The sequence below is a fragment of the Dysidea avara genome, chromosome 3 (genome assembly GCF_963678975.1).
Source record: "Dysidea avara chromosome 3, odDysAvar1.4, whole genome shotgun sequence".
NCBI lineage: Eukaryota > Metazoa > Porifera > Demospongiae > Dictyoceratida > Dysideidae > Dysidea > Dysidea avara.
Window position 1 is genome coordinate 44,531,957 of NC_089274.1, and position 18,313 is coordinate 44,550,269.

The 18,313-nt window shown below is 38.3% G+C and overlaps 1 protein-coding gene across 1 annotated transcript; it reads right to left on the reverse strand.

The window, feature by feature from the left end:
* Positions 1 to 4,642: 4,642 nt before the first annotated feature.
* Positions 4,643 to 5,766, reverse strand: LOC136248535 (uncharacterized). Its single transcript, XM_066040307.1, has 2 exons — positions 5,418 to 5,766; positions 4,643 to 5,373 (listed from the first exon to the last, which is right to left on the reverse strand). Exons 1-2 carry the CDS (start codon positions 5,764 to 5,766, stop codon positions 4,643 to 4,645), a joined length of 1,080 nt encoding a protein of 359 aa, XP_065896379.1.
* Between the last annotated feature and the right edge of the window lie 12,547 nt (positions 5,767 to 18,313).

Below are 18,313 nucleotides of genomic sequence, written 5' to 3' on the forward strand. Positions count from 1 at the left end.
AGAATATTTCAATCTGAAATACCAATAATGAAATTCCATGTGGGTGTATCAAAAGCATGCGGGCGATGACGCGAAACTGGTAATCAAATTTCATTGGCCTTAACAGAGTAGTGGACTATTGTCAGATATCTCAGCCTGAGTACTGAGTTGAATTCTGGATGGGGTCTATTTTACAGAATGGAATGCTTTCTGGATCAACTTGCAGCTTGGCTAGCTGCTATCATTGCTGAAATTGCATTTTATCAGTGGAACCTTCAGGAAAATGGAATAGGATAATTATAAAACATTAATTAAGTGATTGTTTAGGTAATCATGACTTTATTCAGTCTAACAAACAGAATATATGGTTGATTGAGTGAGGTATCACTTTCAGAATGTTCAGACGACCAGTGATGAGATGCATGGATTCATCAAATTTTTGTTGTGGTTGGAGACATCAAATATCCAAAAGCAAACTGACTGTATAATATTAATTCACTTTTTATTTTCTCAATTTTGAGCCTGTATACAAATAATTGAATTTTCCTTGTCAATAGAAATCCTAGAATAAGATGGGAGAGAAACTTATCTTTGTTCAGGGGCGTAGCTAGCCAGAAGGTGATGGAGGGGCAGGCATACCCCCACGAAACACTCAAAATCATTCATGATTACAAAAAAGGCTAATGACCCAATGGTGGGCTAGCCAACATACGGTGTTGTATTATTACAGCTTAAAGAACTAGCTACGTAACTATTTCAGTACTGACTGCTTCCAATCGAGGTAGCTATATTCGTCGAGCATCATCGCACGTGCCACAACTGTACTCCAACAAATTCATCCACAGTCCGGTAGAGCTAATACTTTAATGCAAATACAGGTTACTTTACGTTAGCCACAGCCTGTGCTGCAGTCCTAGCACACTGCTGACAGGATGACGTATTCACTCACTTCACTCGGCGAAATTGAAATGCCATGTATTACACGAAATCCCACTTGTCTTGCTAGCAGAACTTGTAAGCTTGACTGGTCCACCTGACTGACAAAGTAAAAACAGACTGCACTTCCGTACGTACAAAGGTCCAGTGTGATCGACTCGATAAAACAAACTTGGTACATTTATTTAGCTAACACTTTATCACCTCGTAGGCAGTAGGTTCGTAGCGTCATCTGGTCTCGTTTGTCACTTGTGACTCCTGCCGCGGAGAAGCGGGTCACTCTTTTTAGATTCAAAAATGTTCTATCACGCGAGTAATCTAGTAGTGTTGGGCGATATATCGATATTATATCGTATCGTTTGATTTTTTGCTAATATCGAAAAGTATCGATATATTTTACAGAATCCGATATTTCGATACGATACATCACGTGATCTGAATTTAATTTTAAAATGCATTTTAGCTTATTTAATTGTTAATTGTAGCTTTCCATTACCTTCAGCAATTTTCAAATCACTATTACTCTTGTGTATGTGGGCGGGGAATCTCCATTGTGTATAGCTATAGCTACCTACTATCAAATTATGTAAGAAAACTGGCAATTTACATGAACAAATAATGTTACAATATCGTATCGAAAAGTATCAATATCGGTCAATTTTAATCAATATCGTATCGATATCGTATCGTTCTGAAAATCCTGATATCGCCCATCACTATAATCTAGGCTAAACATAGAAGTATGTCTCTAATATTTTCGTTCGATGGATTCACGAGCGAGTTGAATGTTGTGTGTGCGCATTCACTAGCAACCCCTGGTGATACCGCGTAGTAGTGTACATAATTTACAGTCATTTGCGTGTCAGTTTAATACTGGTAAACTTGTGACGAAGGTTTTAAAAAAATCATTTAGTGATGGGGGGGCAAATTCCCCCCCTTGCCCCCCCTTAGCTACGCCTCTGTCTTTGTTTACCTATACTGTACAACCAAGAGTTCGTAATACTAATTTGTATGGGGGAGAGTGTCTAACTCTCAGTATGGCCTGTACAAACACCCTGCGTAAAGTTCACCTTTCATCAAATCAACAACTTTACTGGGGGATAGAAAACTGTTGATTAGTGTTGCTGAAGAAGGTAAAGCCTTTGTTCTGAAATAAGGCCGAGGTGTTACTTTAAGCAGGGTGTTTGGTGAATGCATTCAAGTTAGACACTCTCCACCTTATTATGAACTCTTGATACAACTTCAAAGGAAAATGAAGAAAACATACAGATGAATCAATAAAATCACTACAGTAAGGTGAATTACAGACTAGTGAGATCTTGGTTAATTAATGACAGTGGTTGGAGATTAAGTGTGGTAGCTTCTTGTTCTTGAATATGTTGCAAAGTGGAAGTACAAATCAAAATGGGATATCAATTTCATTGGGGCGAGCCTGAGCGAGCCCCACACTAGCGAGTCGCCCACGTAAGTTTCGTGTCATGGACCATGCGCAAACAACTACAAAAGAAATCGGAAACTTACCGAATTAATGCCCACTGTAGTCCATGTCACGGCAAAGTAAACGGCGTAGATTACAGCACTTCCATATATGCTCGTGTCGTCGACCGTGCCACGGAAAAATAAACGGCGTAGATTACAGCACTTCCATATATGCTCGTGTCGTCGACCGTGCCACGGAAAAATAAACGGCGTAGATTACAGCACTTCCATATATGCTCGTGTCATCGACCGTGCCACGGAAAAATAAACGGCGTAGATTACAGCACTTCCATATATGCTCGTGTCGTCGACCGTGCCACGGAAAAATAAACGTCGTAGATTACAGCACTTCCATATATGCTCGTGTCATCGACCGTGCCACGGAAAAATAAACGGCGTAGATTACAGCACTTCCATATATGCTCGTGTCGTCGACCGTGCCACGGAAAAATAAGCGGCGTAGATTACAGCACTGCTCGTGTCCTCAACCATGCCACGTGTTGTCACGCGGAGATTGGCTATACATGGTACAGCACTGCTCGTGTCCTCAACCATGCCACGTGTTATCACGGTGAGATTGGCTATAGATGGTACATAATGGATAGAGAAGAACGGCTTAGAAGAAGAAGAGAGCAGTATAGATTTAGAAGAGATCGCGAAACACCAGAGCAAGCGGAGGAAAGACGAAGGAGAAACAGAGAAAGTAGCAGAAGAAGACGTACTCAATTGACACAACAGCAAAGGGACACAATCTTACAGCAGAGAAGGCAGGATTAGTACGTTTTAATTAAATTTATTCAGTAGTTTATATTGATAGTGGTTTGAATGCTGGTGTAGTAACAAATGCTCATGTGAATGTGGACCAATATATAGCTATACTTTAGCGCATTTCATCATTACACATTACACCATCAAAATGTATTTACAACAATATGCTGACTCCTCGTGCTGACTTTGCCATCTTGCCACAGTGCCTGTAAAAGTATACATAGTATCATTAGTTAGCTATAGCTTCTAAGTTCAGTTCAGGCTCGCCCCACGATGCTGCTAGCATCTGCCTAGTTATGAAAAATTTGTATACATAAATAACCTAGCATTACTATTTCATTTGTCCTCCACTTAAACATGCTACAACAGTACTAGTGTCAGTACATTGGCAGTGAGTCTACCTTGAAATTTCAACTCTAGAGTAGATCCAACACAGGACAGCCTGCACTGTAACAAATACATGTGATCCCATTGTAATTTCATGGACCAGCTGGACTGGGAATCACTTGAAAATAGACGAACAAATTTAACCTGTTTTGTTTGAAGTGAAGCATGTGAAATGTTACACTTAAGAAATCCTAGGATTCTTAGGTGGTATGTAATTAATGTGAGTGTTCCATTTCAGGTCTGACTAGATACATTGAAATTACACACACATCCTGGTCCAAATCACGTTTGCCTGGTGGCTACGGGCATGGTTTCACGTGCGGCTTATAATAGAGATTTGGCTGATCTTGGAGTTTTGGCATTTAGCCTGATTCAAGGCTAGCAGTCAGACACATCCTTGAATTGTGCAACAGATAAAATCAGCTCACTACTGAATACGGCATTAGTCCACTGCACCAGCTGTTAATATATAAATAACTTCATGCATACACTTCAGTGATGTTTGCAGAATATACCCTCCTTGCGGTCTGCCAAAATATTTGCTCCTCACACACTGCACAAAATTCTTCAAGTTTTAATTCAGCTGGCTCTTTCCTGTTACCAGTATCTTCCTGCTTGCTTTATTTATACACTGACTTATGACTTGAAAGACTGTTTTCTAAAGTCTAAATAAGAAAAACAGCTCACATAAAGTTCCCTTCCGTATGGATGAACATCACTGATACAGCTCATCCCACAATAATACTTCGTTACTAATGACAACCAACAAAAACCCACAATCGATCCGTTAATTCTGTTTAATCACCCACTGGAGATGCCACTGCTAACTTATAAGGGAAGTTTCAGCAATGGTAAGTTGCAAGCTTCAATTTGAGAAAGCGTTCCGTTCCGTGGTTTAGTCCATCATTCCGTTCCGTTCCGTAGAATAGTCCCCACCAATTATTCTCACGAAATTGGTGACCCATTATTCTCAAGATTATGCCGGCATAATAGGCGCAGGCCTAGTTGTAGTTCAGTTTTGACTTTCTCCATGAGAGGTATAGCTACTCTACGAGGTACTGTGAGAGCAAACGGAGTAGCATCAGGTCTGAGATCAATGTGGTAAGTTCCTTTCATACAGCCTAAACCTGTGAAAAGATGAGGAAACAACAACTGTTTTACTTGACAACACTTCATCAACACGAATTAGTAGCCCTAAGGATTCAATTGCAGGTCTTCCTAGAAGTGCTTTCTGTAGCTCTCTGACAACATAGATTTGCTCTTGTGTTTTGGATTGATCCTTCTGTAAAGTTGCCAGAAACTTGCCCAATACTTGTAGAGAGCGCTTGCTTGGGCCGCGGAGTATTCTGTCTGAGGAGCTCAAAGGTCCATCTCTAGACTCATTGTAAACATGTTCTGGTACAACTGTAACATCTGCTCCAGTGTCAATTTTAAATTCTGTCTGACTACTGTTCAGACCAAGTACAACAGTCCATGGTTGGCTTCCTCCATGCACAACGGAAACTTCTGAAGAAACTGTATTAAGGAAAGATAGTTCTCCGGTGCTTGAGGTAACATCAGAGTTATTGTCTGAAATGTCATCCACAACCTTAGATCGGCACACTGACTTAAAGTGTCCTTTCTTAGAGCAACGGTGACAGACAGCATCTCTGGCTGGACATTGCTGTCGTGGATGCATTGGTGATTGTCCACAGTAAGAACAGTTGTAATTGTTCGGTGGTTTACTATGAAACTTGCTGAGAGGTTTGTGCACTGGTAGTTTGTCGTTATAGCTGCTGAACTGCTTGCGGACTTTGTAGCCCTGCCCCTTCTGCAGGCGTCTGCCTTTTTGCAGAACGTCAATGGCGTCATCATGGACTTAGCCACACCCCTTACTGTGGCTTGCTGTGATTTTACAGCTTCACTCTGGCGAACAGCATTAACAGCTTTCTGTAAATTGAGTTTGGGATCCATTTGTAGCTTCTCTGATAGACTAGTGTCTCTGACTCGGTTTCTGATTCCCACAACAATACGATCACGAATTAGTTCGTCGTGTAGTGTACCAAACCCACAGTGTTCTGCTAGTCCATACAAGGAAGTAATAAAAGAGTCTGCTGATTCTCCTTCTTCTTGTATGCGAGAGTTAAATTTAGCTCGCTCAAAAATAACATTTCGGCAAGTAATGAAACGACAGCCACACCTGCATGGTATAGTATAGCTGAGATAGTAATAATTCATGTAGTCAGGATGCATGCAGCAGGTGCAGTAGTTAGCCCTGCACACAAAGACTGAACACTCGTTCATGAGCTGGAGATCACCTCATGGCATCACAACAAAACAAAATTAGCAAGCTATCAGTATAGACTAGTATCGAACTGCATGAGTAGCTACGTCAGATAAAACGAGAGTAAGTAGTTTGGATGCCTATTGCGACAGCTATACTGTAGCAAAACCATGCTTGAGTAACTCTGAACTTTATTTTCATGAAGATTTCACGTTAGATTTCGGTGACATGTCGAGATTTCACCGTGATTTCAAGACAATTGTGTGATTTCAGTGATTTCTGATTTCGTTCGGTGATTTCTGATTTCGTTCAGTGATTTCTGATTTCATGCAGTGATTTCAGTTGATTTCAGCCGTGGGTGTACGTGATTTCAGCATGTGTCGGACCCCTCGTAATGAAATGACCTTGGAAACGGGTAACAACAGTGTCATACTTTTTGTGATCCTCAGTCGACAAGTTGAAGGATTGAAAAATGTCATCTGCTTTGCCGGGAGCCCATTGTATAGATCAATGTATTGATTTGACTTTCTTCTGACTTCTCTGCGAGTCCTGAAGCATGTTTAAACCGCTCGAAACGTTTAAGCCACTTAGGCCACTCTTCTGGCCTAGCGAAGTTGAAGCTACTTGAAATGTGGCCATCCTATGGATCCCACTTCTGACACCATGTAATATCTGGCTATATGATGCCTAGCTAGCTACACGCGACTCCTCTCAGCTTTACTTAGATAATAACTAATCAAACAATAGCATACATACAATAGATATAGATCAGCTACAACAATAGAACAATATGAAACCTTTACAACAAACCATAATATATTAGGAAACTATACAGCTACAACCACACATTAACAACCACATAATATAACATACAACTACAACCACATATTACTACACTAAAGATTTAGACTTTGTAGCTATACTAGATAGACACTTTGCAGTTTTCAGAGGTACGATTTGACTTTTATCTAAGCTGGTTGGTGGAGTGGGCATTGTGTGGCATGCAACTGGGCTAGAAAGTGGCAAGGATAACTCCCAATTGCAAGGTAGAACAATGGAACCAATTCCTCGGCACGCTGCAGTGAATGAAACTATTCGTTGTGCTCTGGTGTCTGGAGGTGTTCCTGCTGTTTTGGAGCCAGTCGGTGTGTGTCGTAATGATGGTAAGAGGCCAGATGGCATGTCATTGATTCCTTGGTCACGGGGCTTACCCTTGCTCTGGGACTTTATCTGTTCAGACACCCTGGCCCCATCTAATTTATCTACTTCTGCAAGTGATGCCAGCCAGCTGACAAACTCTGCAGAGTCAGCTAAGTGCAGAAAGTATTCTTCTCTGATTCCATCATTTCTCCCCTTTATGTGTTGAGACCTTGCAGTGTGTAGTGAGCTATTCTCAGCTATATAGGGATTTTATGTAGTTTATCAGCTATAAATGTGTAGCTGGTGAGGTGGGTAGCTATTCTCAGCTGGCTGTGACCTTTCTTTCTTTTTTTTGGTCTCACCTTACCAAACCAGAGACAATGTAGATCATTTCCATAAGTCTGGTCAGCCCAGCCCCCCCTCATATCAACTACTTCCTCCGCCCCTGTTGGTAAGTCAGTCAGTCGATTTCACAAAATTAAAATTTCTAAAAATCAAGTTTGAGGCAATGAATTGGAAACTTTATGGGTTGCACTAAATGTACTTTTGGGCTTCTTCACCAATACTGCTAATGTTTTTTGTGAGAAAGTACAAGCTATGATCCATATAAAATACAGTGCTACTGTGCTGTATGATGTTCTTTATTACACGTGTGTATTAAAATCAGTCAAAGCACTTGTGCTGAAGTTTACAAAAATCTAAAACTAATATTCATAAGTAGTACACTGTATACCTTTACCTTTGGTAAAGTGTACATACCATAACAACATTAATGTACGGTAAACAGCTCTGCTATAGAATAAGGTAGCATAAGTAGCTGGGGACCAGTCTAACTTTAGAATCAGGGATGTGTCGTCATCCACCACTACTCAAATAAAATAGCCATGCACTATTATTATTCACCAAATGCTACAGATTCACCTCTGACTTACACATGTTAAGCCCCACACATTTCATTGTACATTTCTGTACTCAACCCAGTCTCTTGTAGCCATCGCTATTGTATATCTGGGCACACAGGCAAGTTGAATCTGTTGTATCTCTTATATAGTTGTTAAAGTACAAAGTAATTGTACTGTATTTCATGGGTATCTTCATTACTTGGCTCCTGTTGACAACTTTGCGTATTGCAGAAGGTCACAACAAAGTGATCACTGTTGATAGCAACAGCAATGATAATGATACATGCTGTGTAACTGGTGGATGTCCTTGTGGTTCTCTCACTCTTGCATTACAAAATCTGACAAGTAATTCCATTATAAACATCACATCAGAATCAGTTACATACACACTACCACTCCAATAGGATCAGGAAACCTACACAACATTACAATAACTGGTAATGGTGCTACTATCATGTGTAACAATAGTGGAGGTGTGTACTGTGAGTCATGTAGTGATGTCATCATTGAGGGGATCACATGGGATGAGTGTTATACTAGTCGTCTTCTCATAAGAATTTCTAGTGTTATAATAAGTAACCGCTCTTTTTGTTACACTGAAAATGATGTGGATGACATGCAATACAGATTTTATGGGGACCAACTGATATCCATACAAGATAGTAATTTTACAGCATGTGGTTCAAGGATGGATTATGACATTACATTAACTCGATCTGAGCTTTGAAACTATTAGGCACTTCACAATTGTGATCAGCTATTCAACCTTTTCCATTAAGTTGATGGTTTCTCAACAAATGATTATGCCATTTAGTTTGATAGTCCTTTCATGTGAATTTACTGAATACAGTATTTTATCAGCAAGTGTCACAGCCTCCCAAGCAATGTTTCAAATCAGTGACACAAATTTTCAAACTGGTCATCATCAAGATGGTTTTGGGTATGGCTTTTTTCTTGACAATGTGAGTGCGCCCACCACAGAAATATCAATTTCAAACTCACAATTTGTAAATTACAGTAACCCAGCACTGTTAATTAATTCTCTGATAGGAAATAGCAGCTCTATTTCATTGAATAATGTATCATTTATTGGAAATAAAGGAAGAAATTCGTATGGATGTGTGCATATATCAGCAGTAATAGACAATAATTTCAATATTGATTTGTTAACACTGCTTTTATATCTAACAATTATAGTAATATAGGTTATGAGATAGTGTACATTTTAAATACTAGCTGCTAGTGCTGTTGATGACAGTAGTTTGATGGTAAGTTTACTGAATGCACATGGCAGAATAATATTGTGGGTGGCTCAACCTTAACTTTAGAGATTCGATTTTGCAGAACATTTACTGTTGACTTTTCACAATGTTTATTTGAAAATAGCATTGGATCAGCTATACACATTGCACCAACTCAAATTAGGAGGGGTATAAGCTGCAACTTTTCAAGATGTGTAATTGTTAACAATACAAGTAATAAAAGTACAGGTCATGGAGCTGCATTGTACATTTCAACAGAGAACACCAACTCAGATATTGATGTTCCATATACTCAAATAATTATAATTGAGTGCTTATTTAGATACAGTTTTGGAGGAAAGAGCATAGTATATATTGTTGATATGCTTAAACAAGTAATGCCAAATTTGACTCTTAACTTTACAAGATTTAATAACAATGTTGGATCTGCTCTGTTTATTTCATCATCTGTACTTCATTTGAAAGTCAATAATACGTTTGTGGAGAACACAGCTGACAATGGTGCAGCCATATATCTTAATGAGAATTCTTATCTTAATTTGGAATCATCTTCTTTAGCACATTTTATTGGCAATACTGTAAGATTTCGTGGAGGAGCTATTTATGTTGATTTTACCCCAGATAGCTCCAGTTGTAATCCAGTGAGGTCTGTGAGGACAGTTGATGAGGCAGCAATCTCCTTTGATAGTAATTCTGCCAGCATTGCTGGTAATGATATATACTTTAACTTTATTGAATCATGTGATGAAGATTTTACTCTTCGTATCTTGAACATTAATAGCAAGTTCAGTTACACACAGGCTAATGGTGCTATTGATTCTTCACCTCTTAAGGTAAATTTATGTTCACGAGACGCATGTGATCTCACCAATGATAGCTGTTCTGGACCAAACATGTTAGGACATCCGATATCTTTCTCTACTACAGTGTGTGATTATTTTAATGATCCTAGTAGGGAAACAGTACAGGTTTTCATAAGTTGTGTTGATTGCAATTCCACGTACCGTCTACAGAATAGTGAAGTGTGTTTGCGAAATGGAATCACTGTTGCTGGAGTAAATGCTACAGAGAGCAATCATCATGATGATTTTAGCTTGCTGTTGAACATGATTTCAATTCCATCTCCTCAGTTTAAAGTAATAACAGCAATGTTGTCAGTGAAATTATCACCGTGTTTTAGTGGATACGTTTTTAACCCAATTTCTCAAATATGTGATTGCTACAATATTGATGATGTTATCCGGTGTAATGGAGATAATGCTGAGATCAGACAAGGATACTGGTTTGGTAGTGTCTTAGGAAAACATACTGCATCATTATGTCCCAACTTCTATTGCGATTTTAGTATCACAATGAGACAGGAAATGGATATTATAGCTTACCAAGAGAATTAGATGATCAATGTAGACTACACAGGACAGGAGTAGCTTGTGGTGAATGTAGTTCAGGATATACTCTAGCATATAATGCTCCTGACTGTGTTGATGAGAGGAAGTGTTCTTGGATGTTACCACTGGTGATTGTGTTGACAATTCTGTATTGGATTGTAATAGTAGTGGGTGTGTGTGGTTTAATGCATTCCAAATTTCAAATATCTCTGGGACATTTATATGGGGTAATATACTATTATAGTATAGTGGATGGTTTGTTAGGTAATGACTTGTACATTTCTGATCTAGTGTTTCAGCTAGTTGCAGTGATATCAAGTTTTGCCAAACTGAATCCACAAATTATTGGAAAATTGTGTTTTGTTAAAGGATTAAATGGAATTGACCAACAGTTTATCAATTACATTCAAGTGATAGCTGTTTCACTTATACTATTTGGGATATCTAGAGCAGCTAAATATTCAAGGAGGATAGCAAACTTTGGCCAACGTTTTATTGTACAAGCTGTGTGTGTTCTGCTGTTGTTGTCTTATACATCACTAGCATCAACCTCACTTCAGTTGCTGAGACCACTGACATTTAATGATGTTGATGGTACATTCTCTTATTCCTCGCCAGATGTGAAATATTTCAGTGGTAGACATGTGATGTATGGCATTGTAGCAATTTCTACTGCTGCAGTTTTTGTAGTAGGTTTTCCATGTTTACTCTTGCTTGAGCCATTTCTAAAAAGAAGGTTCAATTTCATCAGAATTAAAGCATTACTGGATCAGTTTCAAGGAAGCTACAAAGACAAGTATCGTTGGTTTGCAGCTTATTATCTGATATGTCGATTAGTGGTTTTCCTAGTGGTTTGTATTATTAGTGACTCTCAGATTAGATTGTACTGTTTACAGACAACTTGTGCTATCATTCTGCTGATTCATGGATGGATTCAAGCATATAAACATCAGTTTTTGAACATCTTCGATATTACTGTTTTGCTCAACATGGTATTGGTTGTTAATTTGTCCACTTTCAGCATTTCAAAGTCTGCAACTATTGCAATTTCAGTTTTATTGACCATATCCCCACTTTGTTTATTTTGTGTATTGATGGCTAAACCCCATTCACCTCATGGATGTTAAAGCGGAAAAAGAACAATAATAATGAACCAGATGTATGTAACCTTGTTAATAATAATGATCACCAACCAGTTGTGAGGTACATACTATATACAAGTATAAGGAATTTTAAGTCTGATTAGGTGGATCAAAGAAAAAAGGTAAGGGAGGTCGCACCTGAAGATATACTATATACTATAGTGGATATTTAATCCCTACTTCAGCCTATACCCATGACTGAATTAGGATCAAATGCAGTGGCGATTCTAGACCTGACCTACAGGGGGGGCCCAGTAGGGAACAGCATAACTATTGTTGTTTGGTTATAGTATAAAGTAGAATTTTCAGGGGGGTCTGGGGGTGCAACCCCCAGAAGCTGCAGGATTTTTGCAATTTAAAGGCTTGAAAACAGCCTAAAATTTGTTCTAAAAACATGAAAAATACTAAAAATAACAATGCCAATCTATACAGCAACTTTTCCCCAAGATGTTTTAAAAGTTATTTTTTAACAGGGGGGGCCTTGGCCCCCCCTGGCCCCCCCTTAGAATCGCCTATGATCAAATGTTCTCTAGTATATCCGTAGGTGTAGGCAACCTCCCTTGTTTCCCCACTTTAGTTTTTCTATGATCCATAATCAAACTTAAACTTCCTTATACTTGCTACTTTTTTGTAACATTAGGCCAGGTAAACTTGATTAATTGTTTCTCATCCTCACCCACATCCCACCGCCTCTAATTTTATTATTGTTGTTATCAATCACATGCACACATATTTTGGTGCTAAGAAGGCTGGCTATCATTTTACAGCAGTACAGCAAATGTAACTTGCATCTCAGAAACGGTGGTAACACGAATTAGTTCATAAAGGCTTTAGCTAATCTTTTTAGTAATAGACAGCTTGATTTGGAGTATTTTATTTAATAATGAATAGTGAAAAATGACCTTCCGCCCACATGGAAATCCGAATTTTTGTGGATGAGAAACAAGTAATGAAGTTCGCCTGGCCTTATTATGACTGGTGAATCTGCACATACAACATCAAAAGAAATGAGAGCACTACCAGCAGTTAACATTTTAGTCTGAGCATGTGCCCCAGCTATCAATTAATGACTCGAAAGTGAAGTGGTGATTATGCTTCTATTCGGTCTGTAACATAGTGCTAAAAATGAAGAATAATAGGAGAAGCGCCCCTGCCATACTATGAAAAATATGTGCTCCAACTACCGATTAGCTACTGACTCATAAGTGGCCATTACGCTTTGCTTTCAACTATGTTCAGCTTGTTTCATAGCATTACAGTGTAGGAGAAGCGCCTCTGCAGTCACAATGGAAAATACGGACAATTCCAGTTTACAAACATAGGGAGGCCGTCACACTACCAACTGTGAATCAAGACCTTTGGCTGTCACCAAAAAGAAATGGAACACAAAGGAGGACAAAGGTAAGTCCATGATCCATGTATTGTATGCACTGCAGTATGCTAATAGACATGTCTCGGGATGAAGCAACATTACACAGTGAAAAAAAATCAAGCCTGTAGCCTTAGCTGTTATTGAGTTACGCTTGTCTGAAGGCATTAGTCAGTCATCAGTCAGTCAGTCTGTCTGTCAGTCAGTTAGTAGAAAATTCCAATTTTCAAAATAAAATTGTAGCATTTTTTTGGAAGCATTTCAGGTCATATTGAAGGTACTTTTGGGGCTAACCAATACTGCTAAGGCACTATGAAGGTATTGTAAGGTTTTTTGGCCAGAAAAGTGTGTGATGTATATATGCAAACACACCACCAACTGTCTTGATCTGCAAGCACATCATACAGTACTACTGTACTGTATATTAAGGATAACAAAGTTTGGGCTTATAATCACGTATCATACAGTACGATAGTATCATACAGTACGATAGTACTGTATAGTAGGGACCACAAAGGAGCAAGCGTGGCCCACGAAATAACATCACCCAAGACCAGCCTCAATTTTCCCTGATGATGAGGCAGTATTGGTTAGGTAAAACTAAGCCCAGGCAAGCTTTCAGATCAACCCAAAACACTTTCAACAAGTTGCTACAGAATTTTTTTTTTTAAATTTAACAGAATTTTCTACTGACTGACTGACTGATGCCTTCATACAAGCATAATTCAATAATGGCTAACGCTACAGGCTTGATTTTTTCACTGTTCGAAGTCACTTCGGTCTGAGAGGTACCTTTTGGCATACCGCAGTACGTACAATGCATTCTTCATGGACTTACCAGTGTCCTCCTTTGTGTCCCATTCATCTTTGTGACAGTGAAAAGTGTCGATTTGGCAGTAGCACATGATGGCTTCCCTTCGTAACAGTATTCGTCCGTATTTTTCATAGTGGCTATTTGATTGTAGAGATGCTTTTCGAACAGTTCTTGATTTGTGCTGCTGTGTAGCAGGTTGAACATAGCTGACAACGGAGTGTAATGGACACTTCACTTTTCTGATGATAATTGATAGCTGGGGCATACGGCGCCATTTCAAAATGTGGTATGCTTGGGTTCACCAGTCATAATAATCTTATTTTACAAAAAAAGTTAATAAACAAGAATGCGAAAAAAAATTGGAATTTTCAACTAGAGTAGGAACCATAGCACATCGATAAAAGTAGTGAAACAAGTTGGAGTAGTGCACGATATTAATCACAATAAAACCATAAGAAGTGTTACATCCTTACTGTGCTCAAGATACCATAATAGAAATGCACAGTAGGGATGTAACACTTCTTATTGTTTTACTGTGATTTAATATTGTGCACTACTCCAGTACTTTTTATCGATGTGCATGGTCCATACTCTAGTTAATTTTTTTTTTAAACTTGTACTACATGTACTTGCAGAAAGGCAAGCTGGTATAGAAAAGCAATTAAACACTGCAAAACTCAGTGGAGAAAGTTGAAATCACCATGATGTATGGCCATTAAAGCAAACTTGGTGCCTGGTTGTTTCTTGGAATATGTTGAGGTGGCCTTGCAAGTTGCATGGCATGAAATACAATTTTCAGTGCATTACACTGCTAGCACTTGGTATGGATTTGAGGTGTCATGTTCAGAGATCACAATTCACAATCAAGATGCTTGATGAAGCATGACTAGCCTTCAATTGTAAGAGTGGAGCCTTGATTAGTGGTTACTACTTTTGCAGCAGAAAATTTAGTTGCATAAATGTATACATGTACGGCTTGTTAGTTAATGTCTTCTACAGACAGTAGAATCCAGAGTAACAAATCAACAAACATTGAGAGTATATAAATAAATAATGTATACCAACTTATATCACAGTTAGTTATGTATCTTACAGGTATTGTGAGATGCGCATCTCTGATGACAGAGTGGATCAATTTCAAGAGTCCTTGCTGATGTATGAAGACAATTGATCCAACTGTATAGATGGTGTGAATTAGAGTGACAGAACTATTGAAGCTGTAGCTACTTATTACTCAATTACTTATTTGTGTAAATTAACACCAGAACATTCATAAATAAAATTTTATACAGTACTTAGATAAACGCTAAACACACAAACATCGCACTAACCTGTCTGAAACAGAATAGTCTACACATATATACACTCTTCTTCCTGTCTGTAGATTCCTTTGAAATCATGATTGATTGATTGATTGACTGATTTATAAATTACCCTCTGACGATCAGCAATACTGTTTTTCCTTGCCAGAGCAGCATACAATACAGACAAAATTACACCTAGCTAGCAAACAAGCACAAGACTTAACACATGGATACAAAACAAATACATGGACACAAATAAAATAAATGCAAATTAGAAAGATGATTGAACAAATTACATAAAAACAAAAAAGAACAACTGTCATTACTAACAATAGTAAAATTCTCATCAGTAGGTAATCCATTCCACCATTGTGAGTCCTTTAACAAAAATGTCATTGTGAAAATGTTAATGGCATCTAGCCAGATTAGCAAAGAAAGAGCATGTTCTAGTATTATGATAGTGATGCCTACCAAACAGAATAGTAGTTGCAGTGGTGGTATACACCGCATTCTATGAAACTGGCAAGCATAAAGAATGATACTGTATGAAAGTATCTAGTGGAAGCCACTGAAGATGTTGGTAGTGCTCCAAGACGTGTGCAAATTCCTACAAAGACATACTGCCCTATTCTGCATCCTCCTGAGCCTTTTGTAATGATTGAGTATGTAGTAAAGTGCCCCACACTAGAAGAGAATAGTTAAGATGAGAAAGGACAAGTACTAGTGCTTCAGTCAAAAGTTTGCCAAAAACATTTTGATGACAGCGAATACAAATAGTAAGATATTTTCTTGCAGACTTGTGAGTGGTCCTAGGATAAATTATGATCAATTATTATGATCAAATACTAGGCCAAGATATTTCTGACTTGTAACAACTTTCTGGCTATGCTTAGACACCCTGAACCACTGCACAAAAATATGTGTTTCCTGAGATTTCATGCATAACAAATTTTGACATTTTCTTGAGCCAGAAATGCCTGAATGTGGAGTCAAGGAAAAGTGAATGGAATTGTTTAAGGAATTGTCACAATTTGGTAATTTTTAAGAAATGTGCAAAATTCCTTACAGGAAATGTGTATGAATTATGACGGATAAACTTATATGCTTCCTGAAAATTTTAAGTTCCATTACAGAAACACCATGGAAACATATCTTTTTGTACTGTGAACCACATCACTGTTGATTCTGAGTAATTCAATTCCATTCTACTATCAATTGCCCACTGATTAAGAAGTTCAAACTGTGAATTTATATACAAGCAGCAGCTTCTGGGGTGTGAATAAGGATTTGTATAGTAGAATAGAGTGAATCAACCTTTTGAAAATCCAGAAAGGTAGCCCATTTCCCATAAAGCTATCAACTGCTGGCAACAAATATCCTCAGTTGACTTTCTTGCACAGTATGCTCCATGATGGGGATTGAATAGATTGTTCTGTTCTATACTGTCAAGTTGGACTGACACAACTTTCTATAATACTTTACCAAGAACAGACACAACAGAGATTGGTCTGAACAGTTCATCTCCGCATATTTGCCCACATGGGATACTGAATAACCCTTTTGTACTTAGGCAGACTCACCTAGCCAAGAATTAGGGCTGGGAGATTATATTGATTGTAGGATTTATCGTGATTGTCTCTGAACATCGTGATGTTGATATGCATGTGGTATAAATAATCGTGATGTTGTGACATCACATGCAAATGTGTATTAGTATATTCAGCACATACTGTTGTGGAAGAACACAATCTAGAAAACAATCCTGATACAGTTCATTGTGTGAATAAATCTTGTTTAAAGCTTACCTGTTAGAAGCTGTTGAATTTTAAGGATACTATTATTTATTATATACTGTTTGTATTAAACTGTAACTGCCTATGGCCTTAATTGTGTCGAACAGGTTGTACACAATTTCTCCTTGTATATAATTCATACAAAGTTGTGCATGCACAATGTTGATGCATGTGAGTTATAACATCGTGATAGTTATCATAATCGTGATATGTTGCATCCTACATGTACAATCGTGAAAGTAGCAAAATGTTGCAATCGCTCAGCCCTACCAGGAATGTAAACAACAAAAGTTTGGCGAATTTGGCAAATCCACCAAACTTTACTTTTGTCATTTACAGTAATCTGTACAAGCTTTTGAAAAAGGCCATGTCTCCAGGAGTGTGGGTACATTGCAAGGACTTGCATCAGGGACTTGGTCTTCCTCATGAAAAGCATAGTAGATGCATGACGTAAAGCCCTCTTGTCTTGCAAGCTTGCCAACACAATTGAGTTTCCTGATCCTACCTGGTCTCCAGTCTCTCCACCACACGGCAGAGTTCAACACTGAATTCTGACCATGTGACAATTCTTTATCACACTATATAATTCTTGCCTGCAAATTGTCTATATAGAATCTAAGAATTCAATATACCCTTTTGCAAACACAAATCAGAGGAATTGACTCAATGCAACAATCTGTTACAGATCTTTTTCTCAAAAATGACCTATCAAAAGTTCTGCAAATATTCAGACATTTACACAAATAGCTTTATAGTTGTCTCTCAGTGTTGCTCTATCCTGTATCATATACAGTATGGATATTAGGGATCATGGAGTTTTGGGCTTTCTTGTCCTCCAAAGAGCCTCAGTTTTCCTTCAAAACATACCAGTGTTTTATGCAGTAGAATTATAGTTCACCCTTAAATGGTATGTTGAAAGAGTCTGTACAAGTAGAGTAAACAAGTAGTGAAACAAGAGAGGTTGCTACACTAGCAGATATACTAATCGAAAATTACTGTAATAGCTACCAACACAACCACAGGGAAGCTGTATTGTGCTATCACAGATCAACACTTAGCGTTGTCAGTGAGAAGAAACCGGACACAAAGGTAAGTCCATGTTGTGTGTATTGTATGTAGTGTGGTTGGAAAAAAGGAATGTCCTGGAACAAAGTAAAGACAGTGAAAAAAATCAGACCCATATATAACTTTTGAGGTCACTCTGAAGGTATTGGTGGGCTTGGTTATGCTTAACCAATACCATCATGCCAGTATCATTTGCATGCCTATATAGGATGAATTAAACCTAATCTGCTAGTGAAATTTAATCCTTTGAAAATTTCAACAATAGTTATAATAGACTAAGTTCAGCTCCAGTCGGTCTCCATATTTGATGGTAACACATGAT

Excerpts from the sequence above, each read along its gene's own strand:
- LOC136248535 (XM_066040307.1), bottom strand. The coding sequence starts at position 5,766 with ATGAATTATTACTATCTCAGCTATACTATACCATGCAGGTGTGGCTGT. Across the intron at positions 5,374-5,417 it reads ACAGCAAGCCACAGTAAGGG|GCAGACGCCTGCAGAAGGGG; the intron begins GTGTGGCTAAGT and ends TTCTGCAAAAAG.